This window comes from Pelophylax lessonae (assembly GCF_965119305.1).
Source record: "Pelophylax lessonae genome assembly, chromosome: 1".
NCBI classification, from domain to species: domain Eukaryota; kingdom Metazoa; phylum Chordata; class Amphibia; order Anura; family Ranidae; genus Pelophylax; species Pelophylax lessonae.
Genome location: NC_138768.1, coordinates 895,226,664 through 895,241,011, shown reverse-complemented (window position 1 = coordinate 895,241,011; position 14,348 = coordinate 895,226,664). Strand labels below are relative to the sequence as shown.

Here is a 14,348-nt window from a genome sequence, read left to right as displayed (position 1 = left end):
GGAAAAATCCTCCCCTCCATCCAGGAAAGGTACTGGTCGCAGTATGGATTGTGGTTGCTGGTTTTTGGAGACAAACCGCACAAGGAATGGAAAGCTGAGTTAAGCAGGCTTGTCCAGGAGGAGATGCGATTGGAGGAGAGCTACAGAGCTCTCTGCTGGTATGTAACCCAAGTGTGCCCATGGACATCGGACGACAGCCCAACGGAAGGCTTTGGCTACGGCGGCCTGGGACTGTCATTAGAGAGGTGGTCAGAGGACCCTAACTTTGGGAGTGATTTGAAGTGGCGATTAGAGGAAATTATGGATTCCAGAGAAAAGATCCTGAACATATCAGAAGTGCTCTGGGCACTGGAAGATATGGAGTTTCTGGCCGTACAGCAATGGGAGCTGGAGATCACCTATAGACGGCTGCTAGACTCTGCTCAGCACCAGCCAATGTTACCGGGAGAGGAGATTGTAGGTCCCTCGTCCCAGCAGCAGCCAACAGCACTGGGAGTGGAGATGGTCGGTCCCACTACCCAGCACCAGCCAGTGTTACCGGGAGAGGAGATTGTAGGTCCCTTGTCCCAGCTGCAGCCAACAGCACTGGGAGTGGAGACGGTCGGTCCCACTACCCAGCACCAGCCAGCGTTACCAGGAGAGGAGATTGTAGATCCCTCATCCCAGCAGCAGCAACAGCACTGGGAGTGGAGACGGTCGGTCCCACTACCCTGCACCAGCCAGCATTACCGGGAGAGGAGATTGTAGTTTCCACTCCCAGTGCTATTGGCTGCTGCTGGGACGAGGGGGCGATCGGTCCCACTACCCAGCACCAGCAAGGGTTACCGGGAGAGGAGATTGTGGGTCCCTCGTCTCAGCTGCAGCCAAGAGCACTGGGAGTGGAGACAGTCGGTCCCACTACCTAGCACCAGCCAGCGGTTCAGTCTGCCCAGATTTCCAACAGCCTGACGAAGTCAGCCCAGCCACCCTGTCTTCTCTCCAGCGGCTGAAAGGACTCCCGGGAGAAGGGCCAGTCCATGCTTCTCCCCAGCAGTGGGTGTTTTCTATGAGAGAGGCAGAGGCTGGGTGGGTAAGTAACGCTGTGTTCCAACAATTTTTTTGGGGTACTGTGTGGGTACAGACATTGGGGGACGGGAACTATGGACTAACTTTGAAGTCAACCCGTTTGGGGTCTCCTCCTGCGTTAGTCTCCTTCGGAAAGGGGAGAGATGTGACGGGAGTCACTTTGGTTGGGGGGCCCATGGAACCAAGCTGTTGTGGAAATTTTATTAATATTTGTGTGGATATTTCTTTAGGATGTATATTTAGTTAAATTGCCATTATGTTTCCCAGTGTCAGTTTACCGGTAGTCGTTATGCACAGTGAATATTGCTTTAGCTGGCATTGAGGAAAGACCTGTAGATGTGGAAACCTTCCATTAGACCGAACGCTACTTGTGACAGTGCAAGAACTCCACCATACAAATGTATATCAGCCAACCGGGGCCCCGGTATTCATTGCGGAGATATGTTTGTGGTGTGGAATTCTTATTGTTTTAATAATATCTGCCCTTTACCAGGATTAATGGCTGGCATCTTTCTGTCATATTTGATCCATATGATTGAAATACTGCTGCTATTGTCTTACGCAGATATAATAAAGTCCCATTTACTGGAACAATAGCATGATCACAATCAAATATGGTTTTTATGAACTATATTATATAGGATTCACTCTAACAGGTTATGACGGGAGTGCATGCTTGTGAATTAGTGTGGCCGAGTCCAAGAGAATCCATGTGGCAGCCATGTTGCTTTGTTCACTTGGCAGTTGGAGTCTCTGCACACAGCTATTTTTGTACATAAACATTCACACCTCCTTTTCTATTGTACTTTTGAATGTATACATGTCTGTGATTGGTGGTCTTGAAGCCACTCCCCTGTAACCCCCTTCCTTTTGTTCTCTGGCTGTAAATAAACCTGGGCTCTGCTCTGTAGGACACAGAGAGACCCTTCAGTTGGCATCAATATGACCCAGCATGTGTCTGTTCTTTTCTTGTCGCCAAGCGCTTGGCTAACCTCATACAAAAGAGCGGTACATTGTACTTTTCAGTACAAGGGATTAATGGCCACAAGCACGCTTTTCAGGGCAGCGAAGTCTTCAGCGCACCGAGCAAATTTTTATGCTCCAGGCTCCATTCATTTCCACAACAGTTTATAGTGGGAGGGATCGGTCACAGTAAAATTGAGGAAGGAGGTTGGGATTGTAGTGGGAGGGATCGGTCACAGTAATATTGGGGAAGGAGGTTGGGTTTGTAGTGGGAGGGATCAGTCACAGTAATATTGGGGAAGGAGGTTGGATTTGTAGTGGGAGGGATCAGTCACAGCAATATTGGGGAAGGAGGTTGGGTTTGTAGTGGGAGGGATCAGTCACAGTAATATTGGGGAAGGAGGTTGGGTTTGTAGTGGGAGGGATCGGTCACAGTAATATTGGGGAAGGAGGTTGGGTTTGTAGTGGGAGGGATCAGTCACAGTAATATTGGGGAAGGAGGTTGGGTTTGTAGTGGTAGGGATCGGTCATTGTAATATTTGAGAAGGGGCGGAGTTTGAGTAATTACTCAATGTGACGGTATTCACCGTCACTGGGAGTGAACGACTGATACTTAAGTATGAATTGCTTCAAGTGGGACAGTAATATTTGTCAACTGTTCGATTCTGAACATGTTCATTGAAAGAGCTAATCACATTGGCTTCTGTTCCATGTCCTTCAATGTCAGAGACAGGCTTTCCCTATTGTCTGTGTATTGAGGTGTGATGTGGATTGTGTTAAGTCTGTCTGTCCCATTGTTAAATGTTAATGACCTCACATTTTTCTGTCCAGATGGCTAGATAATTCGTTCAGGTTAATTATTTTTCTGTATACAATTTCATCTGCATATGATAATGTATTCAGGCAACCCCAAACCTGTGTGTGGTAATCTGATCAGGAGGAGGAGGTCCATGCTGTATATAAATTCTGTGTGACTGTTCAATAAAGAGTTCTGCTTCACCCTCAATCTAGAGTCCTGTCTCTTATTGGGGGAATCTGCTACAAGGGATTGCTATGTTCTTCATACTCCCTTGGATAATCACTAAGCTCTTGTAAGAGCTTGTTCCTGCTGACCTCTCTGGGGAAAGAAAGGTTCACCCACTGGAACCTGGAGCCTTGTCGTAGGTCCAGGGTGGGTAGGAGACGTCGAGACCCCAACCAAGCTGTGCGTGGGGTCTGCGGTGGTTATGGTGTCTGGTGGAGTGCTTGGAGCCCTCCGGAAGCACTAGGAGCATCCGTCAACGGAGGTACCCGGTCGGGCTGCCAGTTGATCCGTTACACTCAATGATGGTCATTTTTCAGCCATCTGTTGGGTTATTTATACCGGGGGTGGAACTCGATATCAGGCATTTAAATAAGATGTTTATTGCTGAGTCAGATGCAGCTTCTGCTGATTTTTAATTTGATGTGACCAAGAAGATCAACTTCTTCACACCTTATAAATAACATCTCATTCAATCCAAGTATCCCAGGGGACCTCCGAACCATGACCTTACCAAAAGGGACACAGCGGGGGAGGGAGGGTAAAGGGGGAAATTAAGAACTGGGGGAGGGGGGATGGAGAGAAGAGTGAGAGGATAATGTAGTACTGTTGGTGGGGAGATAAATGGAGAACAGAAGAGGAAAGGAAGGTTTGATAAAAGGGCTGGTATGGAGGAGGGATGAAGAAGGGAAAGTTTGGGAAGGAGGATGAAGGAAAGGATGAAGAAGGGAATGTTTGGGAAGGAGGGTGAAGGAAAGGATGAAGAAGGGCGTGTTTAGGAAGGAGGATGAAGGGAAGGATGAAGAAGGGCATGTTTAGGAAGGAGGATGAAGGAAAGGATGAAGAAGGGAATGTTTGGGAAGGAGGATGAAGGGAAGGATGAAGAAGGGAATGTTTGGGAAGGAGGATGAAGGAAAGGATGAAGAAGGGAATGTTTAGGAAGGAGGGTGAAGGAAAGGATGAAGAAGGGCGTGTTTAGGAAGGAGGATGAAGGGAAGGATGAAGAAGGGCATGTTTAGGAAGGAGGATGAAGGAAAGGATGAAGAAGGGAATGTTTGGGAAGGAGGATGAAGGGAAGGATGAAGAAGGGAATGTTTGGGAAGGAGGATGAAGGAAAGGATGAAGAAGGGAATGTTTGGGAAGGAGGATGAAGGGAAGGATGAAGAAGGGAATGTTTGGGAAGGAGGGTGAAGGGAAGGATGAAGACGGGAATGTTTGGGAAGGAGGATGAAGGAAAGGATGAAGAAGGGAATGTTTGGGAAGGAGGATGAAGGGAAGGATGAAGAAGGGAATGTTTAGGAAGGAGGGTGAAGTAAAGGATGAAGAAGGGAATGTTTGGGAAGGAGGGTGAAGGGAAGGATGAAGACGGGAATGTTTGGGAAGGAAGGTGAAGGAAAGGATGAAGAAGGGAATGTTTGGGAAGGAGGGTGAAGGAAAGGATGAAGAAGGGAATATTTGGGAAGGAGGGTGAAGGGAAGGATGAAGACGGGAATATTTAGGAAGGAGGATGAAGGGAAGGATGAAGAAGGGAATGTTTAGGAAGGAGGGTGAAGGGAAGGATGAAGAAGGGAATATTTGGGAAGGAGGGTGAAGGGAATGATGAAGACGGGAATATTTGGGAAGGTGGTGAAGGGAAGGATGAAGAAGGGAATATTTGGGCAGGAGGGTGAAGGGAAGGAGGAAGAAGGGAATGTTTGGGAAGGAGGGTGAAAGAAAGGATGAAGAAGGGAATATGTGGGAAGGAGGGTGAAGGGAAGGATACAGAAGGGAACATTTGGGAAGGGGGATGAAGAGAAGGATGAAGAAGGGAATGTTTGGGAAGGAGGATGAAGGAAAAGATGAAGAAGGGAATATTTGGGAAGGGGGATGAAGAGAAGGAGGAAGAAGAAAAATGTTTGGGAAGGAGGGTGAAAGAAAGGATGAAGAAGGGAATGTTTGGGAAGGAGGGTGAAGGAAAGGATGAAGAAGGGAATATGTGGGAAGGAGGGTGAAGGGAAGGATACAGAAGGGAATATTTGGGAAGGGGGATGAAGAGAAGGATGAAGAAGGGAATGTTTGGGAAGGAAGGTGAAGGGAAGGATGAAGATTGGAATGTTTGGGAAGGATGATGAAGGAAAGGATGAAGAAGGGAATATTTGGGAAGGGGGATGAAAGAAAGGATGAAGAAGGGAATGTTTGGGAAGGAGGGTGAAGGAAAGGATGAAGAAGGGAATATTTGGGAAGGAGAGTGAAGGGAAGGATGAAGAAGGAAAGGGGGAGGGTAATTACCAGCATACAGTGGATGGACTGAAAGTTAAACAATGAGATTTGAGGATTGGATGGACTGCAGGATATTCAGATCGGGAGGAGGCAGAGGATGACGATGAAAATGGGGGATCAATTCTATAAGAACATGTACTTACATCTCCAGCTTTCTTCTCCGCCAGCTCCAGGCTCTCCTGAGCATCCTTCACAGACTCTGAATATTTCTCCACCTCGTCCTCTGTGCTCTTCAGCTTCTTCTGCATCTCCATCACCTCTTCTTCTAGCTGTGGAGACACATACATTGTATTATAGGTGAGGAGACCCATACATTGTATTATAGGTGAGGAGACCCATACATTGTATTATAGGTGAGGAGACCCATACATTGTATTATAGATGAGGAGATCCATACATTGTATTATAGGTGAGGAGATCCATACATTGTATTATAGGTGAGGAGATCCATACATTGTATTATAGGTGAGGAGACCCATACATTGTATTATAGGTGAGGAGACCCATACATTGTATTATAGGTGAGGAGACCCATACATTGTATTATAGGTGGGGAGACCCATACATTGTATTATAGGTGGGGAGACCCATACATTGTATTATAGGTGGGGAGACCCATACATTGTATTATAGGTGAGGAGACCCATACATTGTATTATAGGTGAGGAGACCCATACATTGTATTATAGGTGAGGAGACCCATACATTGTATTATAGGTGAGGAGACCCATACATTGTATTATAGATGAGGAGATCCATACATTGTATTATAGGTGAGGAGACCCATACGTTGTATTATAGATGAGGAGATCCATACTGTGACAGGAGTCACTTTGGGCATGGGGGTTGTGGACCCCAAATTCCTTTAAAGAGGTTGGGAGGCACCATGTCCAGCCTTGTGTGGCTTTCTTATGTTTAAGTCACCCTGCATCTTTTATGGATGCAGGGTGACCGGGAGGGTGGTTTACACTGAGAATATGGTTTGGACTACTTCAAATGGGACAGTAATATGCATTACCAGTATCTCTCAGGAAATATGGAGATCTATCTTATTCCTATACACTGTAAGGCACAGGAAGTGCAACTCCTAATTTGGGCGTCCAGGAACTATGAGAGACACCATGTCTGCTAATCAATGTGTATTAGCTGCCGAGAGAGGGGGGATTATTTCCAGCAGCCCCTCCTAAAGAATGTCTATTGATTAACTAAGTGCTTTTGTCTAAAATAGGACAGTATGTTAATTGGGTCTGAGACTATTGATAAGTATGTTAATTAGCTCACCTGGCTGTCTACTACGGGATGTAATTACACAGTCATTGTTCATGTGGTATTCTCAAAGTGTATATAAATGCTGTGTTTCTTTCAATAAAGAAGAAGAGAATTTCTCTTGATCGAAACTCACTACAGAGCCTTGTCTCGTACTTGGGGGGATTATTGATAGGCTTCATGTATGGCGGATTGGAGTGGTCGATAGTTGTCCTGGTGTTTGGGAGTGGATTATCTTAGACGACTGTAACCCCTTTCATACATGGGGTGTCGTTACACATACATTGTATTATAGGTGAGGAGAACCATACATTGTATTATAGGTGAGGGGACCCATACATTGTGTTATAGGTGAGGAGACCCATACATTGTATTATAGGTGAGGGGACCCATACATTGTATTATAGGTGAGGAGACCCATACATTGTATTATAGGTGAGGAGACTCATACATTGTATTATAGGTGAGGAGACCCATACATTGTATTATAGATGAGGAGATCCATACATTGTATTATAGGTGAGGAGAACCATACATTGTATTATAGGTGAGGAGACCCATACATTGTATTATAGGTGAGGAGACCCATACATTGTATTATAGATGAGGAGACCATACATTGTATTATAGATGAGGAGACCCATACATTTTATTATAGATGAGGAGATCCATACTGTGACAGGAGTCACTTTGGGCATGGGGGTTGAGGACCCCAAATTCCTTTAAAGAGGTTAGGAGGCACCATGTCCAACCTTGTGTGGTTTTCTTATGTTTAAGCCACCCTGCACCTTTTATGGATGCAGGGTGACCGGGAGGGTGGTGTACACTGAGAATATGTTTGGACTAATTCAAATGGGACAGTAATATGCATTACCAGTATCTCTCAGGAAATATGGAGATCTATCTTATTCCTATACACTGTAAGGCACAGGAAGTGCAACTCCTAATTTGGGTGTCCAGGAACTATGAGAGACACCATGTCTGCTAATCAATGTGTATTAGCTGCAGAGAGAGGGGGGCTTGTTTCCAGCAGCCCCTCCTACAGAATGTCTACTGATTAACTAAGTGCTTTTGTCTGAAATTGGACAGTATGTTAATTGGGTCTGAGACTATTGATAAGTATGTTAATGAGCTCACCTGGCTGTCTACTAAGGGATGTAATTACACAGTCATTGTTCATGTGGTATTCTCAAAATGTATATAAATGCTGTGTTTCTTTCAATAAAGAAGAAGAGAGTTTCTCTTGATCGAAACTCACTACAGATCCTTGTCTCGTACTTGGGGGGGGGGGGGGGATTATTGATGGGCTTCATGTATGGCGGATTTGAGTGGTCGATAGCTGTCCTGGTGTTCGGGAGCGGATTATCCTAGACGACTGTAACCCCTTTCATACATGGGGTGTCGTTACACATACATTGTATTATAGGTGAGGAGAACCATACATTGTATTATAGGTGAGGAGATCCATACATTGTATTATAGGTGAGGAGAACCATACATTGTATTATAGGTGAGGAGAACCATACATTGTATTATAGGTGAGGAGACCCATACATTGTATTATAGGTGAGGAGACCCATACATTGTATTATAGGTGAGGAGAACCATACATTGTATTATAGGTGAGGAGACCCATACATTGTATTATAGATGAGGAGACCCATACATTGTATTATAGGTGAGGAGATCCATACATTGTATTATAGGTGAGGAGACCCATACATTGTATTATAGGTGAGGAGACCCATACATTGTATTATAGGTGAGGAGACCCATACATTGTATTATAGGTGAGGAGACCCATACATTGTATTATAGGTGAGGAGACCCATACATTGTATTATAGGTGAGGAGACCCATACATTGTATTATAGGTGAGGAGATCCATACATTGTATTATAGATGAGGAGACATATACCTTTTATTATACATTGATGTGGTGGAACGGTGTGATTGGCCAGTGGCCTCATACATTGATATGGCAGAGCTGTGTGATTGGCCAGTGATCTCGTACATTTATATGGCAGGGCCAAGCGATTTGCTAGTGGTCTCATATATTGATATGGTAGAGCTGAGTGATTGGACGGTGTCATATATTCCTGTGGTGGATCTCCATGTTTGGCTGATGGTGTCATATATTCCTGTGTTTGGCTGATGGTGTCATATATCGCTGCAGTCACCGGACCATTTAGTGATTATGATGATCTTGCAACGTCCAGAGAATATTATACTACATGTAATCCAGAGATTGCTGCTCTGCCAGATGACAGCAGGGGGCGCCATTCTACACATTGAGATCTAAACTTTACCAGATTGTGATCTCTCCCATTCTGAGGGCCAATAAACTCTTTGTCATATCAGTGCTTTCCATTCCACTCGGAATTATCATTTATAAGTGACGATCATCGTTCACTTCAGAGAAAAATTTATCAACATTTTCACTTAACATTCAACCGAGACTCACCCAACATTCACCCGAGACTCACCCAACATTCACCCGAGACTCACCCAACATTCAACTGAGACTCACCCAACATTAACCCAACATTCACCCAAGACTCACCCAACCTTAACCCCGAGACTAACCCAACATTCACCTGAGACTTACCCAACATTCACCCAAGACTTACTTAACCTTAACCCCGAGACTAACCCAACATTCACCTGAGACTTACCCAACATTAACCCAACATTCACCCAAGACTCACCCAACTTTAACCCTGAGACTCATCCAACATTCACCCAAGACTCACCCAACATTAACCCAACATTCAACCGAGACTCACCCAACATTCACCCGAGACTCACCCAACATTCACCCGAGACGCACCCAACATTCACCCGAGACGCACCCAACATTCACCCGAGACTCACCCAACATTCATCCAAGACTCACCCAACATTCACCTGAGAGCCACCCTGTTGATTTTGGGGTGATGTCAGCCCTGCCCAGATTTATTTTGCTAAACCACTCAGTCCATCCCCCTGTCTTCATCTCCAAAGCAGAGGCATTAATTGACTTGTAATCCATAGGAGGAGAACCGGAAGGACTAAGTGGTCTCCTGAGATAACCCCAGAAATGTGTGCAGGGAAGCCCCCATTCCTGGCAGGATCAACACCTATTTTTTTGCATTTGTTGAACAGAAAAAAAAAAAAAACCTCTTCCAATAGGAAAGTAAACCGACCACAGAGGAGCCAATAGGGGATCATTGTTAGGGGTTTCCAGCTTAGTCAGGGCTTGTTAGGGTTAATTAGGGGATCATTTGACAGGAAGGCGCAGAGATTGTATACACAACACATTGTAACTTCATTGTTACATTGTATCTATCAGCTTGTTGTGTCTGACATTAACCCCTTCTTCTATTCATGTCCCCATGCCTGACTTTTCCATCCAAAAACATAAATTTGGTGTCATACTACACTCTATATGGAGACCCCAATCGCCTGACCAACAATCTGTGTGAACCCCAATCTCCTGACCAACCCTGTCTGTGGACCTCAAACTAATGGCCAACCCTCTGTGTGGACCCCAATGTCCTGAGCAACCCTCCTTGTGAACCCCGATCTCCTAACCAACCCCCAGTGTAGACCATGATCTATATATAGATCCCTAATGTGCTCATCTTGTGAGAGTAGTAGTGATAGGATGGGGTAGTAGAATATTGGGGATAGTAGTAGTATATTAGGAGTAGTAGTGATAGGATGGGGTAGTAGTATATTGGGGGTAGTAGTATATTGGGGGTAGTAGTGAAAGGATGGGGTAGTAGTATATTGGGGGTAGTAGTAGTATATTAGGGGTAGTAGTGATAGGATGGGGTAGTAGTATAATTGGGGTAGTAGTATATTGGGGTTAGTAGTGATAGGATGGGGTAGTAGTATATGGGGGGTATTAGTAGTATATTGGGGGTAGTAGTAGTATATTGGGGGTAGTAGTGATGGGATGGGGTAGTAGTAGTATATTGGGGATAGTAGTAGTATATTGGGGGTAGTAGTATAATAGTGGGGGTAGTAGTAGTATATTGGGGGTAGTAGTATAATAGTGGGGGTAGCAGTATATTGGGGGTAGTAGTATAATAGTGGGGGTAGTAGTATATTGGGGGTAGTAGTATAATAGTGGGGGTAGTAGTATAATAGTGGGGGTAGTAGTATATTGGGGGTAGTAGTATAATAGTGGGGGTAGTAGTATAATAGTGGGGGTAGTAGTATAGTGGGGGTAGTAGTATATTGGGGGTAGTAGTATAATAGTGGGGGTAGTAGTATATTGGGGGTAGTAGTATAATAGTGGGGGTAGTAGTATAATAGTGGGGGTAGTAGTATAGTGGGGGTAGTAGTATATTGGGGGTAGTAGTATAATAGTGGGGGTAGTAGTATAGTGGGGGTAGTAGTATATTGGGGGTAGTAGTATAATAGTGGGGGTAGTAGTATAGTGGAGGTAGTAGTATAGTGGGGGTAGTAGTATAATAGTGGGGGTAGTAGTATAATAGTGGGGGTAGTAGTATAGTGGGGGTAGTAGTATATTGGGGGTAGTAGTATAATAGTGGGGGAAGTAGTATATTGGGGGTAGTAGTATAATAGTGGGGGTAGTAGTATATTGGGGGTAGTAGTACCTGCTTGCAGTGATCCTCCGCCTGCTTCTTCTCGGACTCGGCTTGCTCGGCTCGGTCGAGGGCATTTTCTTTGTCCAACTTCAGCATTTGCATCTTCTTCTTTATGGCGTCCATGGCTGCTGGAGGAGATCGGGCGGTCGGAGCGGAGAAAAGATCGGAGAGGAGTCCGGAGGCTGGAGGAGATCTGATCCGATCCCCCGATTTATATCCCGAGACCGGGACCCGCCCCGATCACATCGCACTCCATGTATGGAGGAGGGGGGAGGGGATCCTCATACCGGACACCACCGACTACACTCCTCACCATCCTCATCTCCACCCCCATCATCCTCCACTACACTCCTCACCATCCTCATCTCCACCCCCATCATCCTCCACTACACTCCTCACCATCCTCATCTCCACCCCCATCATCCTCCACTACACTCCTCACCATCCTCCTCCTCCACTACACTCCTCACCATCCTCATCCTCCACTACACTCCTCACCATCCTCCTCCTCCACTACACTCCTCACCATCCTCATCCTCCACTACACTCCTCACCATCCTCATCTCCACCCCCATCATCCTCCACTACACTCCTCACCATCCTCATCTCCACCCCCATCATCCTCCACTACACTCCTCACCATCCTCATCCTCCACTACACTCCTCACCATCCTCATCTCCACCCCCATCCTCCTCCACTACACTCCTGGTGCTCAACATTTTTGGGGGGGCGCAAACAGAAAAATGTAAAAGGCGTTGCTTTGCGGCAAAAAACGCTGTAAAAAAATTGCGTGACTTTGAGGTCGAAAAGGGTCCTTCAGTAAATAAGGTATAGCATGCCCCCATTCAATGCAGAGTGACCAGCGTGCCCCCATTCAATGCAGAGTGACCAGCGTGCCCCCCTTCTATGCAGAGAGACCAGTGTGCCCCCCTTCTATGCAGAGAGACCAGTGTGCCCCCCTTCTATGCAGAGAGACCAGTGTGCCCCCCTTCTATGCAGAGAGACCAGTGTGCCCCCCTTCTATGCAGAGAGACCAGTGTGCCCCCCTTCTATGCAGAGAGACCAGTGTGCCCCCCTTCTATGCAGAGAGACCAGCGTGCCCCCTTTCAATGCAGAGAGACCAGTGTGCCCCCCTTCTATGCAGAGAGACCAGTGTGCCCCCCTTCTATGCAGAGAGACCAGCGTGCCCCCTTCTATGCATAGAGACCAGTGTGCCCCCCTTCTATGCACAGAGACCAGCGTGCCCCCCTTCTATGCAGAGAGACCAGTGTGCCCCCCTTCTATGCAGAGAGACCAGAGTGCCCCCCTTCTATGCAGAGAGACCAGTGTGCCCCCCTTCTATGCAGAGAGACCAGTGTGCCCCCCTTCTATGCAGAGAGACCAGTGTGCCCCCCTTCTATGCAGAGAGACCAGCGTGCCCCCTTTCAATGCAGAGAGACCAGCGTGCCCCCTTCTATGCAGAGAGACCAGCGTGCCCCCCTTCAATGCAGAGAGACCAGCGTGCCCCCTTCTATGCAGATAGACCAGCGTGCCCCCTTTCAATGCAGAATGACCAGCATGCCCCCTTTCAATGCAGAGAGACCAGCGTGCCCCCCTTCAATGCAGAGAGACCAGCGTGCCCCCTTCTATGCAGAGAGACCAGCGTGCCCCCTTTCAATGCAGAGAGACCAGCGTGCCCCCCTTCAATGCAGAGAGACCAGCGTGCCCCCCTTCAATGCAGAGAGACCAGCGTGCCCCCTTCTATGCAGAGAGACCAGCGTGCCCCCTTTCAATGCAGAGAGACCAGCGTGCCCACTTCTATGCAGAGAGACCAGCGTGCCCCCCTTCTATGCAGAGAGACCAGCGTGCCCCCTTTCAATGCAGAGAGACCAGCGTGCCCCCTTCAATGCACAGTGACCAGCGTGCCCCCTTTCAATGCAGAGAGACCAGTGTGCCCCCTTTCAATGCAGAGAGACCAGCATGCCCCCATCAATGCAGAGAGACCAGCGTGCCCCCTTTCAATGCAGAGAGACCAGCATGCCCCCATCAATGCAGAGTGACCAGCATGCCCCCTTTCAATGCAGAGTGACCAGCGTGCCCCCTTTCAATGCAGAGAGACTAGCGTGCCCCCATCAATGCAGAGAGACCAGCGTGCCCCCTTTCAATGCAGAGAGACCAGCGTGCCCCCTTTCAATGCAGAGAAACCAGCATGCCCCCTTTCAATGCAGAGAGACCAGCATGCCCCCATCAATCCAGAGAGACCAGCGTGCCCCCTTTCAATGCAGAGAGACCAGCGTGCCCCCTTTCAATGCACAGTGACCAGCGTGCCCCCTTTCAATGCAGAGAGACCAGTGTGCCCCCTTTCAACGCAGAGAGACCAGCATGCCCCCATCAATGCAGAGAGACCAGCATGCCCCCTTTCAATGCAGAGAGACCAGCATGCCCCCATCAATGCAGAGTGACCAGCGTGCCCCCTTTCAATGCAGAGTGACCAGCGTGCCCCCTTTCAATGCAGAGAGACCAGCGTGCCCCCTTTCAATGCAGAGAGACCAGCGTGCCCCCTTTCAATGCAGAGAGACCAGCGTGCCCCCTTTCAATGCAGAGAGACCAGTGTGCTCCCTTTCAGTGCAGAGAGACCAGCGTGCCCCCTTTCAATGCAGAGAGACCAGCATGCCGCCTCTCAATGCAGAGAGACCAGCATGCCCCCATCAATGCAGAGAGACCAGCGTGCCCCCTTTCAATGCAGAGAGACCAGCGTGCCCCCTTTCAATGCAGAGAGACCAGCGTGCCCCCTTTTAATGCAGAGAGACCAGCGTGCCCCCTTTCAATGCAGAGAGACCAGCATGCCGCCTTTCAATGCAGAGAGACCAGCATGCCCCCATCAATGCAGAGAGACCAGCGTGCCCCCTTTCAATGCAGAGAGACCAGCGTGCCCCCTTTCAATGCAGAGAGACCAGCGTGCCCCCTTTCAATGCAGATTGACCAGTGTGCCCCCTTTCAATGCGGATTGACCAGCGTGCCCCCTTTCAATGCAGAGAGACCAGCGTGCCCCCTTTCAGTGCAAAGTAACCAGTGTGCCCCCTTTCAATGCAGAGAGACCAGCATGCCCCCTTTCAATGCAGAGAGACCAGCGTGCCCCCTTTCAATGCAGAGAGACCAGCGTGCCCCCTTTCAATGCAGAGAGACCAGCATGCCC

The 14,348-nt window shown here is 47.6% G+C and overlaps 1 protein-coding gene across 4 annotated transcripts in view; it reads right to left on the bottom strand.

Moving 5' to 3' along the window:
- Nucleotides 1–11,369, bottom strand: part of LOC309554810 (uncharacterized protein) — a 51,081-nt gene extending 39,712 nt beyond the window's left edge. For 2 of the 4 annotated variants that reach the window (XM_082256523.1, XM_082256522.1), the window contains exons 1-2: nucleotides 11,182–11,369; nucleotides 5,452–5,577 (exon numbers count right to left, since the gene is read on the bottom strand). In XM_082256523.1, the coding sequence (XP_082112649.1) occupies nucleotides 5,452–5,577; nucleotides 11,182–11,295 (240 nt within the window). In that variant the 5' untranslated portion in view covers nucleotides 11,296–11,369. The remainder of the gene's footprint in view (nucleotides 1–5,451; nucleotides 5,578–11,181) is intronic. The other 2 variants (XM_082256521.1, XM_082256520.1) reach the window with 1 other exon arrangement.
- Between the last annotated feature and the right edge of the window lie 2,979 nt (nucleotides 11,370–14,348).